General features: G+C 35.7%; 2 protein-coding genes across 2 annotated transcripts in view; both read right to left on the reverse strand.

Moving 5' to 3' along the window:
- The window catches only part of LOC135079335 (serine/arginine repetitive matrix protein 1), a 233,027-nt gene that overhangs the window by 26,858 nt on the left and 178,726 nt on the right, over positions 1-27,443 (reverse strand). The window contains exon 3 of the mRNA XM_063973967.1: positions 1,451-1,546. Coding sequence (XP_063830037.1) covers positions 1,451-1,546 — 96 coding nt within the window. The remainder of the gene's footprint in view (positions 1-1,450; positions 1,547-27,443) is intronic.
- Positions 9,413-15,182, reverse strand: LOC135079477 (uncharacterized). Its single transcript, XM_063974135.1, has 3 exons — positions 13,135-15,182; positions 10,666-13,050; positions 9,413-10,155 (listed from the first exon to the last, which is right to left on the reverse strand). The coding sequence occupies exons 1-3, from the start codon at positions 14,624-14,626 to the stop codon at positions 9,413-9,415; spliced, it is 4,620 nt and encodes a 1,539-aa protein (XP_063830205.1). The 5' UTR covers positions 14,627-15,182.

Consider the following 27,443-nt stretch of genomic DNA (forward strand, 5'->3'; position numbering starts at 1 on the left):
ACATCATGCACGATGCTAATCTTATAAACAAAACAGATCGATAGTATCTATGGATACCTACATAGGTAAACATCTAGTGATTGCATTAAGTAATCGAATAATTTGAAATATTAGTATAATAGACTTAGAAATGCTTGAAAAATTTAACGCCCGGATTCACAAACGATGCAGCGTTGAATAGAGCTCTGTGATTAGTTCGTGTGTCACTATGTGCGTCCACGCACACTGTGAGACCTCATAGTAATATTTGTGAATACGGGCGTTAGAAATGCTTGAAAAACTTAAGTGTTGCAGACAAATAGAGATAAAAGCGATCATCTGCTATGTTATCTAAAAGGACATCCTATGTTATGTCTACTAAAAAAAATAGCATTTATTACAACTAAATAAGATCGCTATTCCGTCATTTGTCTAAGCTTGAAGTGACGATTGACTGTAGGATTATTCTAACAGTCTACTTAAACCGATGAATAACACAAACTGCATCAACCACTCGTAGATAAACGGTTATCTATCAGATAGCAATGAATCACTGACGCTATCACACATTGTAGGTAAGCATAACTGACACCGTTCTAAATCGATTGTGTTTTGTTTGTTATTCTGATGTTTTTTAGATTAGACACAGCAGTTGTTAAAATTACGCGTATTTTTTTGGTGTAAATAAGGAAATGACCTCGTGAAAAACAAATCGGAATAGTACTTATGCCAAATTCCTAAAGCAAAAACGCTGTAAACCCTATTTGTCATGGAAATTCACACGGTGCTGAGGATTTTGTTTCAGAAGAAGTCATGTCTAAAAACAAACTAAACCTTAAATATTTTCACATTAAAGCTTTAATTTAGTGATTTAATTAATTTAAGCCAAACAATACGGCAAAGTCGATCGATTTGAAATATTGATAAACAGTCTTAGTAGTTGTTTTGGCAGTGAAGAAAATCTTATGCAAAGAGTAAAGTAATTACTTCGGAGCTTATGATTCAATTTAATATTTTTAGTAAGTCCTAAGTTTGATCAATTAAAGGTTAAAAAAAACTAAAAAAATGTTCTTACTTATCTGATAATTTGTGTTTTAAACGTCTATGTCCTTATCAAAAAATTAACAAAACAATAATAGTGACGTCACGATTTCGTTCCTAATTGTGCCTGAAACGACTAAAGATTTTTTTTATTTGACAGGAGGCAAACGAGTAGAAGGATCACCCGATGGTAAATGATTATCGTCGTCCATACTCCATAGACACCTGTAGGCCTAGGATGTGCGCTGTGATAAGCGGTTATCATGCCATTTTATCGATTTTGCCCATACATTTTGACGTCGATAAAATATATCACGGCGCGCATCCTAGCCCGGCTGCAGGACCAGTGGCGTTAAGAGTGCGTTGCCGACCTTTAAGATATTACGCTCTCTTCTTGAAATATTGTAGTATTGATTGATTGTGTACTTACTTTAGGAGCAGATATCTCATGGAAGGAGCTTGGGCGAGGGGCAGGGCCTGCGGCTACGCAGTCCACAGGTACGCTGTAGTCAGCACAGAGGGCCGCCTGGAACAAGCAAACATAAATGTAAATACAAAAATATTTGATACTCACACAAGTTGTAACATATCATTATGTACCCTGACCCAGAGAAAGAGAGGATATTTCATTATTTTTGTGCGGTAAGCAAAAGCACACGTCGTTTCTGCGTCGTTTTACATAGAGCGTGTGCTTTGACTCTAACGCTCGTATTCACAAACAAAGCTTGCTTAAGTGAAACAGCAAATCGAACGCACAGCGTTGAATAGAGCTCTGTGATTGGTTCATATGTCATCCTGTGCCTTCATGCGCACTGTGAGACCTCATAGTAATGTTTGTGAATACGGGCGTAAGTCATGAAACGAATGGTAAGGTAACGTGTATGAGACGTTTGAAAGACTGCTGACATTTTTTACAAATTCAATTCACGAGTCCTACTATAAATATTGCTCGTAATATATGATAACGCCTTAAAATTCATCAATTAACAACGTAGAGACATATTAATTCCAAATTCCACGCTAAATAAAATAGCACAACTTCAGCAATACAAAACGTTATAAATTAACGTCTTCCTAACGGCCAGCGCGAGACCGTCTGCCCAATAAGGAATCCATTTTAACATGTTAACGCAAAACAAACAAATCGGACGAACTAAATATCGCCCGAACCAATAAAAGCGTAGAACATAAAGGGAATCCACCCCCATTTGCAAGGAGTTGAAATTAATTGGGCGCAATTATCTTTTTGTTTTTACCCTCTAGTAGGGCTGGCTGTGAAGTTCAAATTAGCATAAATTAAATTAAAATAGTCAAAAACATTACAATCACCTAGTCACTACACTATTTTACGAATAGAATATTTTGTTACGACACGCAAAACAATAAAAAATATGCATTTGTTTTTTTTTTGTTATCACAACGAGGAAGTTCTTGGCGTTTATATTTATTTTTGACATGAACTAAAATCTTAAAGTTCCTGTCTGAAAGCTCATATTATTCACATTTAAAATAACAGTATAGACATGGTTTTATATTTACAGGACACGCTTTAAAATTTGAAAATCTTTTTACTTGCTGAGGTACGGTCAATTTGATATATTTCTCAATATTTCATCACGTTTTGTATCGTGCATGTGAAGTTTTGTGAACGCTATACAACTGTACGAGATGGTCTGAAAAACTCGATCTAGTGAATGGAGAGTACCACTTTTCATACCTATAGAAAAGTTTGTTCCAGTTTCCAGTCCAGTCTCAACAACAATGTTTCTTGGCTTAAATATAGATTATCAAATTAAATGGATAACTCATACTAACAATCTGTGCACCCGCATAAACAAGTTTGTGTATGCACTAAAATCTCTATCTAAAGTAGCTGATTTGGCGACAGTTCTTACAGCCTACAATGGATACGTCGCTTCTATTCTACGTTATGGAATAGTTTTTTGGGGCAACTCCACAAACATATTACAAGTCTTTAGAGCCCAAAAGAAATGTGTGAGAGCTATAAAAACTCTAAAAAGAATGGACAGCTGCCTACCACATTTTATAGAACTAAAAATATTGACAGTACCATCCCTCTACATTTTTGAAACTGCAATGTTTGTTAAGAGAAATCCACACTTGTTTCCCACAATATCCTTTGGGCAATTGAAAAAGAGTAGACGTCATGGTCACATTTTAAGTGCACCTGTCTCAAAAACTGCTTTAAAACAAAAAAGCTTCTTTAGTATGGCTCCAAAAATTTACAATAAATTACCACAGACACTAAAAGACACAAATATTCAGATATTTCGCAAGCAGCTGCTATCCTTATTATTAAGCAAAGCCTACTATACATTGACAGAGTTTTTAACTGACAAATTGTAAGATTCTTGACCTTTTTTTTATGTTTAAATGTTTATGAAATTGTTACTGATTGGACATTACTAACTTACTTTTTATTTTATTTAATTTCTACTAACCTAATACGACTCAATGATGTTATGTAAATTTGTACGCCGACCTTGGGCCAAACATAGTGATACCGACTTAATTTTTAACACCTGTAATATGTTATTTACCTATGTTCCACAAATAAACGAATTTGATTTGATTTGATTTGATTTGATTTCAATTTGACGGGCGAATTGGTTCAAAATATTTTTTATTTTATTATAGGCATACGAGTACAGGTGTAGATGCATGCAGTCTAGGGTATAATATAGGATACGTAAATAGAACACAATAAATAAAAGTACAGTAGAGCGGGCGGAATGTACATATTGTCATCTGCTATATTATCTACTCAGTAAGTATTGAAAGTGTTGTGTGAAATGGCGTAGGTTTTAAGTTTGAGAAAGACATTACCAGGCAGTGAATTCCAATCCTAGTACCTTCGCAACAGAAAAGTTAAAATATACAAAATACCAGACCGTTAGCAACCCTGTTCCGAAATGAATCGTCTCCTACCATTAATTATAAACGTTGCCAAGTTTAACAGCTAAAGTATTTCTTCACAATACATTTGTAAAGCTGTGAACGTTGCAACTTTTAAACACAATTTACGAGCTCAGCAAATGGCAATGCCAGATTTTGTATGGAAAGTGGCGTCTTTTTTTTTTCGCGCGGCCATCGACCAAACTTTGTTTTTTTATTACAAAATAGTGTAATAAACCAAACTTACTATGGCATGTATACCTCTAAACTCAGTCTGAACTGAGTTACGAGCATTAGAAGTTTGATGATTTTCATACAAGATTTGCTTTTTGTGCGCAAGTTTTGTAAGAAATTGCAATAAAATATTGCGCTATTTTTTTATTGCGCTGATTCTGCTCCATACTGATGTCTGGAGCTTTTAATGGATGGTATTGTTTGTTTACACATACAATCTCACTATTTTGTTGCAATTTCTTACAAAACTTTGCGCGCAAAAAGCAAATCTAGTATGAAAATCATCAAACTTCTAATGCTCGTAACTCAGTTCAGACTGAGTTTAGAGGTATACATGCCATAGTAAGTTTGGTTTATTACACTATTTTGTAATCAAAAAACAAAGTTTGGTCGATGGCCGCGCGAAAAAAAAAAGACGCCAATTTCCGGCATTGTCTTTTCTTTGGTTATAGTTTGTTATTGAAACTGCGAAAACATTTTAGTCGTTAGATGTTTTCTCGAATAATGCATGTCATTTGGGTATAACTCATAAAACTCATTTTATTTTTGCAAGTAGGCATTTAAAAAGCACTTTTACACGTGTGGTACGTATTTATAATATTATAAAACACATAAAGATAACTGTTATCGCGCAGAGAAGTCGTCAGTCACAATACTTATTATAATATTTGAATGATATTCCAAAAATTATATTTTTCAAGCAAATAGGCCAAAGAAATGAATCTTTATTATGCCGTTCAAAAATTTGATAGATTACGTTTTTACTGTCTATCAGTCGATTATTAACTCATTTTAAAATACCTCCCCGTCTACCGCGATTGTCTAATGTTTAATATCAAAGTTGACGACATAGCCCATTAGGTATATCATATCTCTGTAACTTATAGTTCATTATACCAACAGACATTATTATCTGTATGTGTATATTATGGGCATAGTTCTGATATTGAGTTATGCAGACGCCTGGCATTGACGGCTCCAGATATTGGCTGTCTGGCGATTTCACAAATGTATGAGCGTACATTGTCTTTGGCTGAGACGGCTTCACTGGGAAATGGAGGTATCGATCATTACTAGATCCAGTAATTTTTATGGTTTTCAATTTTATAGTTTTCAATGGTAGTTTGTTCAATGTAACGTAAATTATTGATTTGCGTTTTTCAGAGCTCTGTAACATTTAAATTAACATAATGTTTCTGTTATGACCAATTCTAGAGCAGAAAAAAGAAAAGACTTGTTTTATTTAATCATTATTTGATTGTATTTTACCAAACGTCAAAAACTAAATATTATGAATTCGACACTGTTTTATCTCATTGCGTTGAAACCTGCACAATTAACATATTTCATATCATTTATCACAATTTACAACTTTTAAAAAATAAGGCTAACATGAATTAAACTAACCCAACCACAATCAGCAGAGCATTTCTTATCGTTATAGGAAAGTTTCGCTCCACGCTCAATTTACCGCAGTCCCGCCCAATAAGATTATCATAAGGCTAGGGCGGGCGGATAAAATTAAAGATGACAAAGGGACTGTTAGCCCCGCCTAATGTTGATAATTGTTTTATCTGGTCAGGTTACCGTGAACGCCAGATAGACGTACAATTTGCATGCATGGTGCTCTTCTAATTGGCTTTGAAGTTTATTTGAGAGAATGATTTAAAAATTAGCGTCGGTAGTGTAGTAGAGACTAGTTAGAGAAGAAGCAGCTTGAGAACTGTGTTTTATTTCGCTACATAAACAGGTTCATTCGTTAATTTCAGCAAAATAACGTCCATTGCTGGACAAAGGCCTCCCCCAAGGATTTAAACAACGACCGGTCCTGCGCCGCTCGCATCCAGGCACCTCCCGCGACCTTCACCAGATCATCGACCCACCTAGTGGGGAGCCTGCCTACTATGTCTTCCGGCCTATGGCTGCCACTAGAGAAATTTTCTGCCCCAGTGGCCATCAGTTGTGTGCCCCTACAATATAAACAGGTTACAGCCCTATTATTACATTTTATGCACCACCACAAGCTACTGACATGGCTGATTGGTACCCTAACTTAGCATCCAACGTCATACGTCATCTTGCATCCCATGGCATGCCTTCTTAAGCACGAAACATAATGTGATTAACGATCAACAACGTCTATTGAAACGTGGAAAGGTTAAACTGTACTATAGATAGATCTAGAGCTTAACCACTAAGTGTCTGAGGAATAGGAGCGGCACGGGAGGAGTAATTTTGACATATTATGACATGACAGAGCCTACCAAACTGAAGTCTCGCTGACATTTGACGTAACAAAAACACCCTCCCATGTCGCACTCATCAGGCACTGACTCAACTAAGCGCTACAGCTTAAACATTATACCTACCTACTCATATTTTGACGTCATATGAATGGAAATTTTCACAAAAAGTACCAAAACAAAACAATGACGAGAGAAATTTTGGGTATACATTTGAATCATCTCTCCAACTACTGATGACCTTGTTGAAACATGATAATGTTTATCACTGCTCGTACGTTTTATCAAAACCAAACTGTCGACCATTATTTGCAATAATGAGATCCACTGAGTATCAAATACCGCCAAATGTACTGATTACTTTTATTAATTAAACTCATGCGTGGTGGCAATTAGTATTAATTTATAGCCAAAGTAATTAATTGTCTAAATGACTATTGATTTATAGTGATAGAAATTGTAATTTATTGGGTTCCAACTAGATTATTATGAATGTTTATTAGATTGATATAATGTTGATTTAAAATTATTGCTCCTTTTGTCATCAATGATCAAGTGATTTTTTCCTTTCATTCACTAATCGCTATCTATCTTGGTCGGTTGCGCATCTCAGACAAATAATAGTGTGATGATTACGAATCTTAATTGCCTATCGTAAATCAATTAACCCGCTTAGTATGCAAAGAGGTGATTTTTGTAAAAGTGGGACTACGTATTTATAAAAGGAAAACTTATTGCATCAAGTGTAGGTAAAACTTGTTACATCTTATAGTAGCACCATTGGACCCCTTGGTCCTCCTTACCCTGTCCATAACATCTTTGCCTAAAATCGAACATCAATTACCCATTACCTTCATTAATAATGGCTCAACTTGAATCTGCGAGTGGCTCAGCCATTTAATTTTGAAAACCAGGGTAATCTATTCGCTCCACCCATCAAGTCCCGAGTTAATTTATCACCTCTGCTTTTGAACGTTTAATGGTGCGAAATGAATGATAACTCGCCCTCTGGTTAACTTTCCGATGATTTGAATTGATAAAATATAATGATAATTGTTTTTTCTTCTTTCTGTATCAGCGCTAAATTAGATAACGTGCTGACTTTTATTTATAAAGCTTTTTTGCAAATCATCGAGGAAAAATTTTGCCTTCTGATAAGAAAAAAACATGCTAAAAGGAAAATTAAAAGTCCTTTTGTTCAAAGTGCTACGTGTTCTTTCAAGTAACACTTAAAGTATCGTTTTATTTGAAGTTTATTTTATTCGATGTAAAAATTTTAAATGTTCCTTTTTTTGCGATTAGGGCTTAACAATCCATGACGGCGTATGTGACTGCACCGGACAGTCTGCTAACAGAGAGAGATGGAGAAAGATCGTGCGGAGAATTGTATCCGCCTCTACAACCGATGTGAACAACGCCTCAACGTGACCACGACCGAAAATGACAGAAAGACTAAAAACTAACACTAAACCTAGGCGCAGACCATCGATTTTTCGTCGGCCGATAGTTTAGTCGAGCAGTTGATCAGTAAGGGCATGTATGGAAGTGCACACATTACACCGATTTGATTTGGCCGATTCTTCATACAAATTAAAATCGGGCCTAACAATCGGCTAACTAAAAATCGGTGGTCTGCGCCTAGTCTAAAAATATCAACTTCCTAATTACCACTTGAACGCTATACCAGAAGGGTTGGTATTTCATGTAATAAATTCCCACTGAAAATACCTCCAGCGTCGTGTGACCAAACACGGCTCGTAATCCGAGACGCGCTGTAAGTCATGTCCACGCAGCGAGGATTTGCTAACGTGCTGGTTAGTTAGCTATATCATAGTTCAAAAAGAACAGCCAAGTCCTAGTACAGACGAACGCACATCAAGTTAAACATGGTGGCATCTTATGTGCTGCCCGCCCAGTGTACGTATATTTCCCAAATTGTACAAGTGTACCTACTGCGTGCATTAACCTAAGAATATGTACACACGCCCACACTGTTAACTATCCATTTTCGTTTTTGCTCTCGCTCTAATCAAATGGCGATTCTTTGCGATAGAACGAGATGACATGACTTTCAATGGGCAGTTAACACTGTTGGCGATAGTACATTGACACTCCTGAGATAAACCATTTTAGGATGCATTAGACATGAATTGAGCGATTGCAGGTTGGTTTCAAAAATGCATGCCAAAATGTAGCAATTTATTTTAGTACCAAACATTGTGTTGTAAATAATTGAAATTTAACTTGGTGATATTTAGATAGTGAACTGGCTGTAGTAAATTAGCTACGTCTGCTAACTACGTCGTAGCTACAGTGTAGCTATGTCTACGGCGTAGCGTTGACCGCGGTCGCAGATGTGTGGAATGCCTACCATGTATTTATTACCACAAAATGGATGGATGGTACTAGAATTACACATTATAAACGTCAATAGTATGTATAATGTACCTTATTGGTTGACAATGCAATTACTATTGATTAGAATACATGGTAACCATAAAGGACAATGTTCGTTCTCCATACATTGTTCGCCGTTAGATCAACAGTGCCGAAAAAATACTTTCTAGGTTCTAAATGACACAAATCTTTATGTAAGAACAATTATTCCTAGCGGACCAATTCTATAAACTTATTGATAGCAATATTGTTATCATAACCTCTTACTTACTAGTATTGAACCGCCTACTTGAGGTCCTCCCAAAAATAAAACGAACGAATACGAAATGAGGTGTTTATTCAACCTTGCAAAACTTAAGTACAAAATATTTCTCAAGACCTATATTGATCGGAAAAAAAACTTTAATATCGCGTGCTAAAGACGAACAGCGCCATCTAGTACAATTGTATGAAACTACTAAGTTACTCAAACATATCGCCGGCCAAGGACATCGTGATGTCCTTCATAAATGTAACAATTTGTAAGTACTAAATACATTACGATATGAATTAATAAAGTTTTTAAAGTCTCTATTTAAACGTCCATAAGTAAACAAAATTCACTAATTTGGAAGATAACACACTTTGGTAATTGGTCTCTTAACAATTGAATTTTTACACTTCACTGATATCACTCTCACTAAATTATCTTCACCGGGGTAGCTTTCTACTACTCTTCCTAGTGACCATTTGGAGGGTGGTAAACTATCGTCTCTTAATAAAACTAGGTCTCCGGTCTTAAAATTCGGTTGTTTGGTCATCCATTTAGGTCGTTGTTGCAGCCGTGATAAATATTCACTCGACCATCTTTTCCAGAAATCCTGGAACATTCTTTGTGTTAGCTGCCATCTCGTTAGTCGATTAATATTTGAATCCAAATAGCTCTCCTCTGGAACGATAGTTGGAGATTCACCCAGAAGAAAGTGACCAGGGGTCAATGGCAACAAATCTGTAGGATCATCACTCATTGGAGATATTGGTCGAGAGTTTAAGCAGGCCTCGATCTGTGAAGTGACTGTAGACATCTCTTCGTATGTTAGCGTAGTATTTCCAAGAACACGTTTTAGGTGGAATTTAATTGACTTCACCCCAGCCTCCCACAGGCCACCGAAGTGCGGAGCTGAAGGTGGTATGTGATGCCATGTAGTACCATCATTAGCCAGGATGTTCTTCACTTCTGATTGCAAATTTTCGGTACTCTTGTCAAATAATTTTCTAAGTTCTTTATTTCCAGCTGTTAAATTCGTCCCATTATCGCTCCACATGTCTGAGCATTTTCCTCGCCTAGCAACGAAGCGCTTGAAAGCTGCGATAAAATCTTGAGTATTTAAAGATGTGACAATTTCAATATGTATGGCCTTGGTCACCATACAAATAAAAATGGCTATATAACCTTTCTGTGTTTTGCAACCTCTACCCTTTGAAAGTCTCAAGTCAATTGGTCCTGCAAAATCGACCCCACTGTGCAAAAAAGGTTTACAGGGTGTAACACGAGCATCAGGCAAGGACACCATCATCTGGGTTCTAGAGTTGACTCGGAATCTAGCACATTTCATGCACTGGTGAACTACTTGTCGAACGAGGCTCTTAGCATGAACTATCCAGTATCGTCTGCGGACGTTACTCAAAACCATCGTTGGACCGCCATGTAAGGTACGTATGTGGTAATCGGTAAGTATTAATTTCGTAAATGCATGATTTCCAGGTAGGATTATTTGGTGTTTAGTACAATCAGGTAAGTTGCTTTGTTGTAATCTCCCCCCCACTCTTAGAATTCCCTTGTTGTCTAGAAAGACGTTTAAGTTACGAAGTTTACTGTCCTTTCTAACATTTTTATTTGTAGATATTCTTTCAATTTCATCTTGAAACACTTCTTTTTGACATAATCTTATACATACTTCTCTGGCTTTATTTATTTCTATTCCTGTTAGATGTATTTCTCTTGGTTTTTCCTTGGTAAAGAATCGTAGTATGTATGCTGTTACTCGTAATAGTTTTGTTAAACTTGAATATCTCCGAAGTAAATCAAAGTCTTCATTTTCTGTTATTGTATTTTTGAAAACATTAATCTTTTCTTTTTTCTTTTCCAGGTCTGTTGTGTTCTCCTTTAATTGCTTGTATGTAAGATCTTTTTTCAGAAGTTCTTCAGGTCCGGACCACCACAAGTCAGATTGCAAGAGTTGACTTGGGGGAGCTCCGCGAGAAGCCACGTCAGCAGGATTTTGCGTCGACTCTACATAGCTCCAACATGTCGCAGGTAGGACAGTTAATATTTCAGAGGTTCGGTTAGCAATGAATGTCTTCCATCTTGAAGGGTGGCATTGTAGCCACGCTAATACTATAGTCGAGTCTGTATAAGCATGAATGTCAGCAGGAGCTACATCAAGGCATTCAGCTGTTTCGTGTAGTAATTTTGTCAAAAGTACAGCACCACATAATTCGAGTCTTGGTATGGAGACGGTCTTGATTGGGGCGACTCGAGTTTTTGCTGTAATAAGGCGAACGTGTATGGTTCCATCAGCCTTGACGACTCGTAAATAAACGGCTGCTGCGTACGCACTCTGTGATGCGTCACTATAACCATGCAATTCTATCTTTAGATCATTGTTGTTTGTGTTTAACCATCTATTTACGTATATATTTTTTGCTTGTTCCAGGTCATTGCAGAAGTTGAACCATTCTGTCTCTATATCTTTTGGAACATCTTCGTCCCATGTAACTCTAGCCAACCATAATTTTTGTATGATTATTTTAGCTACCACAACAACCGGAGCCAGCCATCCCATCGGGTCAAATAGTCGTGATATTTCACCAAGAATAAATCTTTTTGTGACATGATTCGTTGGAGGTCGTAAGTTTATGTCATACTGAAATTTGTCTGTATTTTTATTCCATCTGATTCCCAAAGTTTTTATAATAGTTTCTGATTTCAGTATGTACGCTTCATCTGTTTTGGAATCACCATTTTCTATTTGTTCCTCAAACTCTGATTTGTTACTTGCCCATTTTTGCAATTGAAATCCTCCAGCATTCATTAAATTTGTCATTTGGGAATAAATTTCAAAGGCGTCTTCTAAGTTGTCAGCTCCAGAAAGTAGATCGTCCATGTAAAAGTCTGTTTTTGCAATTTTAGAAGCTATGGGGAAATTCTTTTCTTCATCTGCTGCTAGTTGTTGGAGAGTTTTTGTAGCAAGATAAGGTGCGCAAGCTGTGCCAAATGTAACTCTGGTAAGTCGAAATTCCTTTAATTCACCGTTTACTCGCCATAAAATTTTCTGATAGTTAGCGCTCTCATTGGTTACTTTAATTTGACGATACATTTTAACACAGTCTGATGTAAAGGCGATTTCAGGTTTACGCCATCTCATAACAATTTGTCTCAAATCTTGCTGTAGTTTAGGGCCAATTAACATGTTGTCATTGAGGGATTTTCCATTAGGACCCTTGCATGATGCATCAAATACTATTCTTAGTTTAGATGTTGTTTTCTCTGGTTTTAGCACAGCGTGATGAGGCATGTAAAAGGAATTACATGTGGTCTCGTTTTCGTTATTGGTTATCTCTTCCATGTGGTTCAGTTGCATGTACTCCATCAAAACTCTTGTGTATTCTGTCTTCAGTTCCTTGTCTTTGTCAAGTTTCTTCTCTAGGTATTCTAATCTTTTCTCTGCTATTTGTTTCGTGTTGCCATAGTCCAAATTCTTCTGTTTAAATGGAATCTCAACTATGTATCTTCCTTTACTGTCTCTGGTGTATGTTTCTTCAAAGATTGTCTCGCATTTTTGTTCTTCTTCAGTTAATTGTTTTTTGTTTTTGTATGTGTCTCCAGATTCAAGTTCCCAGAATTTTTGTAAAATGTCGTTATCTTCTTGATGTGTTGATATGTGCATGTTGATTACGTTATGTTTTGAGTCATTGGCATAAGTTAAGTTGATCTCTCCAGATAAAATCCACCCGAGTCTAGTATTCTGTGCTAATGGTGTATTATGAGACCCAGGTTTCACACCCTCCAATATAATGTTACTGTAGACTTCAGCTCCAAGAAGAAGATCTATTGAAGCTGGTGTGCCGTAATGTGGATCAGCTAGTTGTAAACCTTGTATGTGTTTCCATTGCATGTCAACTTGTCTTGACGGTAGAAGACGGGTCAATGACCTTAGCACATATGCCTTTACTGGGAGTTTGAATGTTCTGTCATATTCTGATTGTAGATTCAATGTTACTATGTGTTTAGTGTGCATCATGACATTATTTCCTAAGCCGCTGATTGTGCCGTTTATTGTACGTTTTTTAAGACCCAGGTCTTGTGCAGCTTTCTCGGTGATGAATGATCCTTCAGACCCTTGATCGATAAGTGCTCGTAGTTGTAGTGTACGTCCGTTCTCGGCGGTCACCTTGACAAGTGCCGTGGCTAACAAGATGTTAGTTGTATGTTGGACTCCAGCTTCCATTGCGTAATGTGTTGCTATGTTTTCTCTCTCTTTTGTCTGTGTGTTTTGTGTCTCTTTGTATCCTTGGGTTGAATTGTCTTGTCGTTCGTTATTTTCAGGAGGTTTGTTGTTGTGATACTCAGTATGAATGAGCGTGTGATGGCGTTTTCCACAAATGCGACATCTTGACTTTTGTTTACATTGTTTCACTGCATGGTTAGGTATCATGCAATTGAAACAAAGGTTGTTCTTCTCAATAAATGCTTTCTTGTCTTGAATGGACATTTGTATAAAGCCTTGACATTTGTAAACATAGTGGTCTTCGCCACAAAGTACACAACCCTCTTTAGGCGTATTGTAAAATACTCTTTTTTCTGTATTTATAGTCGTAGGTTTTGTATATGTACGTAAGTTTCCCTTTGTTGATTGAATTCTTTCCAGTGATCTAAATCTTGACTCTAAGTATTTTGAAAGGTCTTCGAATGTTGGTAGTGTCTCGTTATCGTATTTGCTTATTTCTTGTTCCCAACCTTTTAAGGATTCATTATCTAACTTGCTTGTCAGTAGGTAAACTATCATTGGGTCCCAAGAACTTGTGTCTACTCCGATGCCTTTTAATCCGCTCAAACATTCCGTTGTTGTGTCTAATAAATTCTTGATAGGGATCGCATTTTCCGTTGTTATAATTTTAAGTGACATCAATCTTTGCAAATATGAATTTATTATAACTCTTTTGTTGCTGTATCTCTCCTTCAGTTTTAACCAAGCTGAGTCATAATTGCCTTCAGTGACAGGTATGTGTTTAAGTAAAGTTGCGGCTTCTCCTTTTAAGTTTTGTTTCAGTAAATGTAGTTTGTTGACTTTACTAAGAGATTTGTTGTTATGTACAAGTGAAACAAACTGATCAGAAAATGGAATCCAGTTATAGTAACTTCCATCGAAGCTTGGAATCTGTATTGGAGGAAGTTTAATTTGTTGTGTTGAAATTTCTGAATCTTTGTTTTCAGTTCCATCGTTGGATTTAGTTGGACGTGGATATTCACACTGTTTTTTCAACATCGTTTCCTTTGTGCTCACATACTCATCTTCGACTTCGCTATATGTGTTGAAAATGGTGTCATCTTGCGATTCGTCACTATCCGTGTTTTCGATCAATTTAATCTGATTGTTTTGAAACTTTTCCCACAATTGATCAAGTAAGTTTATTTTCATTTCGATGTAATTCCATGATAAACGGTCTTTAGGTACTTTTTTAAAGTTAGTATGTGTTTTTTCTATTTGTATTTGTAAGCCTAGTTGTATTTTTTTTAATTGTTCATAGACACTATGTTCAGCACTTTTTTCCATTTTGCGTATTTAAAACTGTCTGTTAGATTCTAAGTTCAAGTTAATTTAATTTTTGTAAGGGAACTGAATATTTGTCCAAAATAACTAAATTCGGTATTTTATTTGCACTGGCAACACTGATAGTTTTAAGTTCACAGTTTAATAATTCACTTCACTTTGACAGCTAACGTCACTTGAGTTTGACAGCCAACGTCACTTTAAATGTCACTTGAGTTTGACAGCTAACGTCACTTTAAATGTCACTTGAGTCTGACACTGACAGCTAACGTCACTTGAGTTTGACACCACACTGTTGCACTACTGTACGTACACACACGACTTCTACTACGACTACCTATCTATTTCGCGAACCGGCTCGGGAGGACCATGAACCGCCTACTTGAGGTCCTCCCAAAAATAAAACGAACGAATACGAAATGAGGTGTTTATTCAACCTTGCAAAACTTAAGTACAAAATATTTCTCAAGACCTATATTGATCGGAAAAAAAACTTTAATATCGCGTGCTAAAGACGAACAGCGCCATCTAGTACAATTGTATGAAACTACTAAGTTACTCAAACAAGTATTGTATTATAATATTGTATGCACATCGATTTGGGAGATGTTCTGTATTGTAGTTGTCGCAGCCAAATTGTATTATAATATTGGACGGGTTTTGGAAATAGCTCGGCGTTCCACTTTTATCATTTACTTACTTACATTTTGCACGTAAATAAATAACATGAATCCTATGTTTACTTTCCACTCTTGACATTTAACACGTGACTTACCAAACTAACTATCTCCATGGTTACCGTCTTAGTCTATGCATGACTAGGAATTGAACAACTTTTAATTGAATATTATTAACAATTCTCGATAATTTTTATCGATTGAAAAATATTCGGTATTTGAATCGAAAGGTATATTCAATTTTATCAATATCAAAATATTCAATTTTAATAATAAAATAAATATTATTTACTACCACCTATGAAATGTTCTGAAAATTGCCTGGAGCGCTCCCCCAATCCTGGGTTTTCCCTTTCCAAACTGAGAGGACATCATTTTGGTTCTATCGATACATTATAAAGGTAGGTACTTAATATTTGAAATGTATTACCAATTATTGTTATAAGCATTTTGAGTGAATAAAACTTTCAATTCTATTAGAACTTTAGACATTTCTCTCACTTTAAGCGGCATTGGATTTTTCATCGGATTTTGAAACTGTTACAGATATATTAAAGATGATCCCATATTTATGTCATTGTCAATATCAGTATTATGATCACAATTCTTTTTATTTTATTCATGACCTTTTAGACCAGTTGGACACATTAGATAGCTTCTTGTAGTATCGTGCAATATATTTTTAACTTTTAATTAAAATCTAGTCATACTGTAGCAATTTGGACGATTTATTTTATTTACAAGATCGGTATCTTATTGTCTATGATGACCGCAATCAACATCACTATTACGTGGATTCCTAACAATGAAGTACGGCATTGCCTTGTGCCGATTTTACATAGATTTTATCGACACAAATTATGGAACTTCATAGGATATGGAGCAGGCCACGCCCTAAAATGTCCGGATGTCGTCATAGTATTATGGAATACATATAAAAGACTTTTATTATTTCATTTTCTAATCCTCAAGTGTCCATTACAATCTAATTAATATTTATGTATTCAAAAAGTAAGAGATCAATTTTGATACTTTACTGCTGTGCCCAGGAATCTGAGGCCGTTTCTGACAATGTCCTTTAACCATCGGCATTGATTTTAATCGGCAGTCCGACACTAACACCGTTGCTATTTTCGCCTCAAAAATATGACATTAGGGTAATAAGTTGTAAACTACACCATGCAAAAATAAAACACTTGGGGTTCAATCTACTTAATATACCTACGTATTAGTTTAGCAGGCCGCTACCAACCGGGCAGCATGGAAAGCATTGGGGGAGGCCTATGTTCAGCAATGGACATCCTATGGCTGAGATGATGATGATGATGATTAGTTTATAACGTCATCTCCTGTTTTTAATACAGATAAAAGTCCTGATACTCAAATTTCTACTCGTGTATCAAATCTATTCAACATAGTAACAGATAAGATAGCGGTAACACGATAACTGATATCAGATTTTACTATCGCGATTATAAAGGTTACAGATTAATTGATAAGCCGCCTTTATTGTTGGAGGAAAATAATAATTGATTAAATCTTGCATGTGTTATCAGCAACAAAACGAATATTTACTCTTGATATTATGCAGTTTTAGTTATGCATAATCCGCAGTTTGGCCAACAAGAAAATAATTGTTTTGATTCGTAATTTGATTAATTCAAGTGGATTTTCAAGTCTAACATAACTATCAATAGGTGTAACCTTGTTGATGTCAAAAGAATTAATAGTTACTTAAAGTAGGTACATACTCAATCTTGAGTATAAGCTTGTATTATGGCACTTGTGTTGTACCTATGTCTGTGCAAAAACTGTAATTATATTAAAGTTTAATTATTTTTCAATCACTAACTGGTTATAGTTTATTTTATAATCAAAAATTTCGGGCCCTGTAACTACCACTCTAAACTTTAACTACCACTAAAAATATTATTTGGATTAGGTTTCCATAAATAGGTACTAAATAATATATTTTATAAATAGAAAGTTCCGTGGTTCCTAGTTCCTACCTGGTACATTCAATACCAATTTACTTCGCTTTGGTTCACTATCAAAATATAAATTTTGTGAAAATCGAATTGTAAACTGTAAACAAGTTCACGTTAAGTGCCAAGTTGCTGAAACTAACCTCATTTTATAATATCGTGTATTGGAAGAGGACTCCAGTATAATCTCGAAATCGACGTAAAATTTTATAGGCTACATAAAACCGGAATTCGATTACCAAATTTTACTTTAACTATAAGTAGAGGCTTTAAATGTTTAATTTTAGAGTATATTGTCTAACCTATTTCTCGTGCTAAGTTCATACAACATCTATTGAGAAGATAAAACAAACATAATCTTTTTAAAAAGATAACAATGCTTAGGTAAAATAGTTGCACTACTTACTCATAATTTTTTACTTTAAACAAAAAGAGATCGTACCATATATTAAACTTGCTGTTTACTACTGCTCTAAAGATATCTGCCAGTTAGTTATGTCAGCTTAATTACATTCCACTAACGACAGGTCTCCCCTAGATGGGGGTCAAAACAATGGCCTATTCAATTAAGTATCTGATCGAGTCTATATCTAGTTAGGTACTGGATTAAACCTTAATACGTTTTCAGCCCATTTTATTCAAAATTAACTACAGCGTTACGAATACCAGCTCAGAAACCCCCACAAGCCCACAATAGTGTTAGATAGAACATCTAAGAAACAATTTTAAGTAATCTAGCCTCAGCCATTTTTTTCGATCTAGATTATCAATATTAAGCGAAGATCGAAAATTGAGATGTATTGAAATAATCATAATATTGATTCGATTTCACATTAAATTCTTATGATAAACTGAAACTCAGATACAAATCAATGATTTATTACTTTACGTGATTAATAGACCAGTAAATAACAATAAAGCTTTTTTAGTCACTAAGCAGAAATCTTAAGCTAAGTAATTTTATCTATTTTAATATCTAATAAAGCTTTTTTTTTATCCACAGCGAGGAAGCTCTTGGCCTGCATCTCACCTAATGGAGAGTTGTAATCAGGCTGAAGAAAGCAAAAACATGGGTTATGTAAGGCTCTCCAAAAAAAAATAGGCTAGGCCTACAATAACACAATCAGTTTGCGTTAACTGACATAATAGTGATTCAAAATAAGTACCAAGTTGATCAAATAATCCGCGTGTCTATTTCGGATTACACAGTGTTAAGTGCTAACAAAATTAAACCGCTGTCTGATTAGGCACATGATGAAGCTCCCAGCCTCGAACCCGCTGCGGTTACGACCGAATCGAAACCGCAAAACGTAGGTGTCTCATTTAATTACCTGATTCCGATTGCAACCCAATTAGGGGTGTTAGTGGATATCGATACTGAAATCGAATGCGCAGAATGAGTGAACGTAGGAGTGGCAAAAACGTCGTAGATATCCCGAAAAAGGTAAGTAGAAAAAAACATTACGGTTATGGATTATATCAACTTATCATGACTCAGTGAACTAGTCATTATTATTGTTTTTGTTTGTAAAGTTTAGCGCGAAGTATGTATCTCATAAACAATATTACTTTCTTTAATCTTCCTCTGCACATGTTTTTGTTATGGGTCAAAAAGTCAACACTTTTTATTAATTTATTTTATTTATTTGGAAAATTAATCGGTTCAGTGGTTTAGGCGTGAAAGCGTAACAGACAGAGTTACTTTTCAATTTATATTATTTTAGTAAGTAAGGATTAAGATAATAATTTTAAAAGATTTACTTATCTGAGCAATGTGATGTGCAATGTGCATATTAATGTATGTGTATTTCAAAATCAAAATAATATCTTTATTTGTTTAGACTAATTAAATTAGTACTTGCAAATCGTCAAATGCTCTTAAGGAGCCTATACATGTCTCATTCTTTTTTTGCCCTACCAGCGCTTCGAGACAAACATTTGGCAAGGGCTGAGAAGAAGCGCCGCAACAAACTTAGTCACCACTTTAGTCACATTTTAGTATTAACCTGTCAATAAAATACGCGTTTTCCCATGTCCCGAAATCCAACTCCGTCCCATCACTACCCCAATCATTCATGATTCGATAATGCCGAGAATGGATTTAACCTGTGAACAGGCAAAATTCACACCAACTCATTAATAATTAAACCGTCCAGTGGACAAAACGTGATTGATTAGAAACCAATTAATTATTGCGATTGTTCATTTCATTACCGGAGTTTCATTTTATCAGGAGATTGAAAATCTCTTAAACGGGTAACTTGGGTTCCTTCTATTCTATATTATTAAAGCCAACACACTCTTACAACACACAAATACACACACCACACACATACACACATCACACACATACATACAGCACGCCTAAAGTAGTATGTTTATGGAATATTTTTACGGAAGTGGGCGTTAGTAGTCGCACCACAGTTCTCGGAAACTATTGCGGCTATTATCGTACACGCTTTTTCATGTACAAATTTTCTTGTTTCCAATAAATAAATTTGAAAATTTGAAATTTGAAATTACGGGACATTCGTTCGGAAGTATCAGAGAGGGTTAAGTTTTAACAGCAAGTAGGTAGGTACAGTCAGCGTCAAATAGATCGTGACACCCAAAGTAGTCAAAAAGTACGCAACACGTCTATGTTACGATTGGAATAAGGTCATGTTGTCAACTTTTTGGCCACTTTGGGTGTCACGAACTATTTGACGCTGCAATAGATGTTTCTGAAATTAATGAATAAAAAAGAGGATCATCTCAAAATAGACGAAGAAGAACCAGAATAACTTGTCCAACGAGTCATTAAGACGTGGGTTTTTTAATACAAAGGGACTAATGGAAAAAAAAGTCTAATAATACCGAAGCATCTTTGGTGATAATTGTAATAGGTAGGTAGAATTTTGAAAATTAAATGTAATAAACTGGGAACCCTACTTCATCAAGTAGGTAAGAGAAATACGAGTAAGTAAAGAGAAAGAAAAAAAAGTGAAAAAAAAGTTTTAAGCATTGTGATTGTTGCAGGCTGTTGTCGGGATATACAATATGTATTACTTACATACGATATTAAAATATGTTCTACAATACTAAGGCTGGGTTGCACCATATTACTTTGACTGTAACAAACTTTCTAAAATATGTCAAACTCCATACAAAATTCATCTGTTATCGTTATAGTTACGGTTAAAGTTATGTGTTCGATCAATCAATGGATCAACATGGAAATCATTGGGGGAGGCCTATGTTCAGCAGTGGACGTCCTATGGCTGAAATGATGATGATGATGATGATGATGATGATGATGATGATGATGATGATGATGAAAGTTATGTGGTGCAACTCAGCCTTACATTATTAAAAACAGTACATTGACTCAAACCGCCAATGTTGTTTTTTCTGAAATTGTCTTAACAAGACATGATAATGATATTCCCTAATTATTCAAACAGAATTCGGCGCAAAAATAACCGCCGTTTATTCATGAGCTTACAAGTTACATGCAAGCAAGCCTTAAAGGGTAACAAGTAAAACAACTTTAATTTCCGGAGAATTAACATTTCTAGCCGTCAGGAAACAGGCTTGCCCTTTACATTACGAACCCTTCTGATCAGGAAGCTTTTTGAGTTATGTATGGTTTGTCTTTTGTTGCTGAATAAAATTTTGTATCGCTATCTTTTGCATTTATTTGGAAAAAAAAGCAAAACTAACGCGGGCCGCGTGAATTTCCATTTGTCATAGAAAAGCTTCACCATTCTTTCAGAGACTGATATAAAAACTATCTAACTACTAACTACTTGTCCCTCTATCAGTATCGCTTCAGTGGTTAAAGCATGAAAAAGCATCAGTCAGACGGAGGTACTTTCGTATTAGTAAGTATGGAAGTTGCCATGTTACAAATAATACCTATGTATCATTGCGATGACATTCTGTCATTGTATGATGCAATTTGCGGCCGATGTTCAAACAGAGTAACGACTCGATGCGTCATTTCTTTAAACTTTGGTTCACAGTCGTGTGATTAAAAATAACAACGATCTTTTTTTGAATCAAACCTTTTAACAGGCTGATATTTTAATAAATATACGTTTGTTACATTTGGCTCTATATGTACCTATCTTTCACTCAAGTTATGATACTGATGTGAATGAGAAAAAATAAAATTAAATCGTGTAGATTCAAACTTACAGATTCCTCGGGGGTCAATCGTCATTTTATTAGTAGCTGTGAGTGTGCACACACTTCGGATTCATAGAATTAGAAATCTTTTTTGAATTGTCTGGTCAACCAAATCTTCGGACAACACTGAGGATTTTTTTTCAAGTCCAAGACATGAATATGTAATGCAGTTTTACTTTACATAATTATTATTATACAATAGTAGTATATTTGACTGTCTGTCTTAAACATTTACACCAATAAATACAAACATTATAAAATTGTGACATTTTTTTTCTCTCATTAATGTTGTCTCTTTTCAAATTCAGATTGAACCCATGGGAACTTTTGCTTGGATTTAAAATATCGACGATACGGACTCTCGGCCGTAAGCCTATTACCGATAAAGGTTTTATGAAAATCCTTTTGAGCGACATTTTATTTCGATACACAAAATATAGAGCGATTTCAGATTACCGTCCCGATGTAAAAATGTATCTCGTAAATGTTTTGGCCCATTTAAAATTTACATAACATTTCAGTAAAATTAACCCAATCATTTAACCATCGTTGCTTGCACCATCTTATTTGAAAAAACGTCAAAAGTCCGACAAACTTTATTCAAAAACACCGGAAAAGTCATAGTTATGGTTATAGTTAAAATGATGCAACTCAACCTAAGAAACCAAAATCTTTCCACCAAACAAACTACGCTTAGTTACCAGTCTTTTAGGAATTATTAAAACTGCATGCAAAGTTTTAATAATTCCTTTACAGTACAAAGTAATTTAAATTAAAATGACTATCACCACCCCATAAACCCGGCACATGGAAGCAATTTACTACCTACCCGACACATAGACCCAGCGTTAGTTAATCGAACTACCAGACTAAATACCCCCGGTCAGCCTACCACCGACCGCATTCAATCTTCCCTCGCCCTAACCTCAGACAACGGTAACCCTCGGGACTGAAATCCAAAGATGGTTTTAATTCCGCTCAAACATTGCACATGCACAATACTATAGTATTGTAACGCTAGCATACTCTTCAGCTATTGTGATAAGGTCTAAAATGGAACGTGAATACGACTGAGGGTAGAAGGACAATAGTTCAGTAGCTCGCCTGATTGAGTGGCAAGGATTGCGATTTGCGGATATCGTAGGCTTTTAATCTTCGATAGGTTTTGTAACGAGTTGTGTGGATTAAAAAGAGATGTTTGATTAAGGTAACACAATACATTTTTCCAACTACATATTGTGTTCAGATGACTAAGGCAAACATTCTGAAGCGCTCAATACTTGATTCAAACTCAAGCAAAGATTGACGCTCGTATTCACAAACGATGCTTGCAGCAAATCGACCGCACAGCGTTGAATATAGCTCTATGAGTGGTTCGTGTATCGTGTCCCTATGCGTCTACGCTCACTGTGAGACCTCATAGTAATGTTTGTGAATACGGGCGTTAAACTTGTTTTCATTTGACTGGCATCTTATACAAAAAAAAACAATAAAGAAGTTGGTACTCATCGAAATCGTAAACTTGATTTATGGTTACAATAAATTGTACCCCGTCAAAACAACAAACCAATCTAATATTTTTGATGTCGCCGTCCCAACACAGTGGAATCGAACTAATTCCAGATGGAAATCTTCGATGGCTACTGAACGCTTGGAATTCCCAACTGAGCACCCTTCGGAATTGGGCCCAAATATTGGAATGGCTTCCGAAATAAACTCTTTTATAAAATAAAGTGAATTCCAAGATTCCTAATCATGGCCAGTAACTTTATAGTGGACAATCTTTTGTGCCAGCTACTCACAAGGAGGGATCATGTTTTTATATGTGAATATTTGTGCGCTATATACCATAAATGTATTAGGAAATACCTAAGTAAGTAGATACTGTAGTAAAACTCATTAATTTGAGCTGTAGCTACAAGTGGTGCTTACTTAAATGGTTCATGTTGTGCTAACGACAAATTCGACTAGGCAAATACAAAATTAAAAGAGACGCAGTAACTGAGTTAGAAAATATGTACACAGCGAAATACCGCCAACTCCGCGAATTAAAATTTTGCACAGGGCTTCATTGCGTTAAACGCCCGTAATGAAAAGGGTTTCAAATTTCCAAATTTCAACACCCAAGAGGTTAAAATAAAATTTCCACTTTTCCCGATTATGAAACTGCGAACTACGCAAAACCAAAATACTTTTTTCCATCCAAAATAGAATACTTCGCGTGATAAAACTAAAAGGATGTTTTTTCGCCAAACTCGACACCATTTCTCACCATAAGTACCGCTTTTGAAAAGTTACCGAAACCAAACGTTATTCATCACCACTTACCCTAACATTAGCGGAAGAAAAACCCACAGATAAAACTGTGATAAATAACGTGTATGATAGCGAACCGACTTAAAACTGCGCCATGAGTGCATTAGCTTCATATTTCCCCTAGACAGGGCTACCAGATACGTGCTTGTAAAGAACTACTAAATAATGTACAAGGTAGCTACTTAGGTGTGTATAGTTGCGTAAAACTGTTTGGAGCAATGTTTGTAGCAGAAGTGGGTTCTGGTAGCGGATCATTTAGTATTTTTACTATGAAACTAAAAAAAACTCATAAAACTCATTTATTTTTGTAAATAGGCTTAAAAAAGCACTTTTACATTAGCAAAAGCATTTATGCGTGTAGGAAGGTATTATGTGCAACATTTTCATTATGCATAACAAAAAGTACATAACCTGTGATTTCACAATAGTATTGAATTTGAATATAAATAATAACGCATTAATTAAAAATTAATACTTATTTCTCATTTCCTCTGACAATTCGAAGTCCATCTACGCCTATTTTTCTTTGATTTAAAAAAAATTTAGAGCAATCATAACTATGTATATTTTCCCCTAAAAATTGTTTAACTATGTAGTCGTCAAACTTTTATTTTTCACAAAACAAGTTTGACAGCCCTGTCTAACCCAACCATGGGGCTGCAAGAGCCTCGTATTGCGCGCATTTATCAAACTGATGGACCACCATCGGACTAGCCCTGATTTATGCTCGCGTCAAAAAACCCTGTCGTCCATTTGTATGGAGTTTGCAAATAGCTGTAAATAAACTGTTATGATGCTCCTGGTCAATCTAGATAGGCGTTTGATTCAACACGGACGTTAGTTAAATTGGTTTTTGTTTACGAAGACTGGCTGGTCAGTGTTTTATTTTTAAACAGGGTTGACCATCGTGGCATCTAGGCCTACTGTATTACAAATAGCTTTTGAACCCTGAGCTTATCTTAGGCTTAACTTTGACAAACGTCAAAAATATGTCAAACTCCATACAAAAAACACCGGTTATCGTCATAGTTACGATCAAAGTTAGGTGGTGTAACTCAGCCTTACAAGTTTAACATGCCCTTTGACCGAAATGCACAGACGTAAAGATGAACACAGTGGCATATTATATTCTTGTAATAGGGACTTCCAACAAATCTGCCTATAGTCTGATGTGCCGTCAATTTTCCTAGTAGATAAAGAGTATTCCATGAAATCCACGCGTTTAGGCCCATAGATAAAATAAACGCCACTTTTATTTTAATATTCTCAAAGGCTTAACTCAGCTCCAGAGTGTTCATATAGAATATAAAACAAACAAAACAACCATAAGTGTAAATCGCGGAGCACTTTGTACCTACACGCAATTCGTTTTATTCCCTTTTGTCGTTGTTATTTTTAGGATTCCATACGCAAAAGTTACACGGAACTGCGCTTGTATGTCAACACAAAAGCTGGGTAATAATTGTAAAGGTTTTTTGATCATTTAAACGGTTTTTAAATTCTGAATCCAGAGGAATTTTATTTTCTTACTTCACCGGTGCGTTTTATCCGCCGTGTGCCAAAGGCTTTAATTTTTTTCTATTAACCCTGCACGTGCGGAATCTTTTTTGAATGCCCTCTGTTACGCAGCAGACTGGTAACCCTCCAGTGTTTGTAAGCAAACGAGTACGTGTAGCATGTTAGGCGCTTAATATTAGGGTTGTTTGAGGGCTTTTATCGTAAATACAAGGAAAACAGTTCAAAAGGGTACATTCCCTTACACTTATATATTTTGTTATTCAAAATTCTCTGAAGTATTCCTTTTGAGTGTGAAATGATACTAGCTATTTTGGAAATATTTATATTTAGGTAATGTCAATTTCTCAAAACACGACCTGAAACCGAAAAAACGATTTGAAACCGAGTTTAAAGTATCATTACATTATGAAGATGTAATGTAAAATAATTAAGTAGCCCAAATGTGTCAATTATATCCAGATGTTCTAACCTAATACCAATATAACAAAGCATAACCAACTAATTATAGACCTTCAAAAACGACGATCATCAATCCAAATTAGCACATGTTTACATTTGCGTACCAGAAAGTTCTAAACGCAGATGCGAATTGGTTACAACAGACATCAAATGTCTACTTAGTAGCGATTCCGAGAAATGCCAACGGATTTGTTTACGTTGTAGCGAGTCCTTGAACTAAATTTCAACTCGACTTTTCCTTATGCGATTCCTTCAACTCGATTATAGTTTACGATCTGAACGTTATATGATTGGATGTTAAGAATCATTCTGCGGTTACGTTGTGGTAGATAATTAGGTATCTATTATGGTCTAAAATCAAAAGGAAAATTTACATGTAACCAAGATAAAAATGTAGAGAATATTTAGTTTATGGTCTTTTCAAAATAAATGATTCACGTCTTTGGAAAGATGTTGTTGTTGCCGATCTCTTCTTATATTTCCTCCTTTTTTTTTTGTGTTGAGCGGCTATTCTAGTTCAATAAAGTCCTAGTATCACTGCGACCGTTATCGATCTATTGTGATCGCCGCTGTTTTCCTTACAGTTCGCCTCCGAGTCCTGCATCCATTAGGAAGTGCAGTATCTTTTGGGGGGCGATATGTTTTACATCTTGTGGGCTTAGGATGTGTTTGCCCAGGTGTAAGCTCCGCTTGCGCATCAGAGGTCCGCAGTCCGTGAGAATGTGTAGTGGCGTTTCATCTGCCTCTTGGCACATCCTGCACGTTCTTGTTTCGGACAGTCCCATAGTGGACAAGTGCTTGTTTAAGCTGCAGTGTCCAGTGAGGGCTCGAACTAAGATGCGCATTTTGGTCCTACTCAGTCCTATTTCCTCCTTACACTTTAATCACAAAAGCTACAGATTACATACAAGTCTAGTTTAGTTCTTAGCCCTCTGAAGATGCATAAAGTTAAACACCGCCTCATCTCGTACAGTTCTAATAAATGCGATTTTTTAACAAAAAGATACATAATTAAGTAAAGTATGATGTGTTGTCGTACGTGTAACATTGTAACGTTCAAAGAACAAAAGTGCCGCGCCACAGATGCGACACTCCACGTGTTTACTAAGAGCGCTCTAACGCTCGTCCCTTTTGTCCAAAAGCAGCTTTCAGAATTACCGGCGCTTAAAACCTTAAATATACATTTTTGACGCTATCAACCACCGCAAGTAAAACGTTAAATCTTTAAACAGCGTATTGAATAGTATATTCATTTCATCATTCAAAATGTTGTTACATTAATTTACGTACCGCGATATCAATTAATTAACGATACAATCAATACATTTAATCTATTTGAGTGCAAAAGGTGTTCACAGATTTTATCGCTGTAATTATTAGATTATTAGTAGTTGAGACAGAAATGATTAATTACAATTTATTAGCTTAGGATTGTAATCATGGAGATAAGAAAAATGACCTCATTACGATAACATTTTGTTAACCTTTGTTACATGAAAAACTATAAATATTAATTTCATTTTTCTCTTAGAAATAGCATCTAGTTAGAAAGATAATTTTCACAAACGCTTTTAGGCATTAAAAGCCTCGGCGTTATCACAAAAGCCTGCTTTTAAGGTAAATGTGCCTAAATCTGTCACGTTAATGTAGCGCTAAATGGGGGGCGCTATTAATTTGCCCTTGTCTAGACAGGGA

The sequence above is a fragment of the Ostrinia nubilalis genome, chromosome 16, assembly GCF_963855985.1.
Source record: "Ostrinia nubilalis chromosome 16, ilOstNubi1.1, whole genome shotgun sequence".
Lineage (NCBI taxonomy): Eukaryota > Metazoa > Arthropoda > Insecta > Lepidoptera > Crambidae > Ostrinia > Ostrinia nubilalis.

Bases quoted from the DNA above. Each gene is read 5' to 3' on its own strand.
- LOC135079477 (XM_063974135.1), bottom strand. From the start codon at position 14,626: ATGGAAAAAAGTGCTGAACATAGTGTCTATGAACAATTAAAAAAAATA. The intron at 13,051-13,134 runs GTACAATAAACG...ATCTACAATCAG, and splicing joins AGACCTGGGTCTTAAAAAAC to AATATGACAGAACATTCAAA. The intron at 10,156-10,665 runs GTAAACTTCGTA...ATTTTATCGCAG, and splicing joins TAAAAATGTTAGAAAGGACA to CTTTCAAGCGCTTCGTTGCT.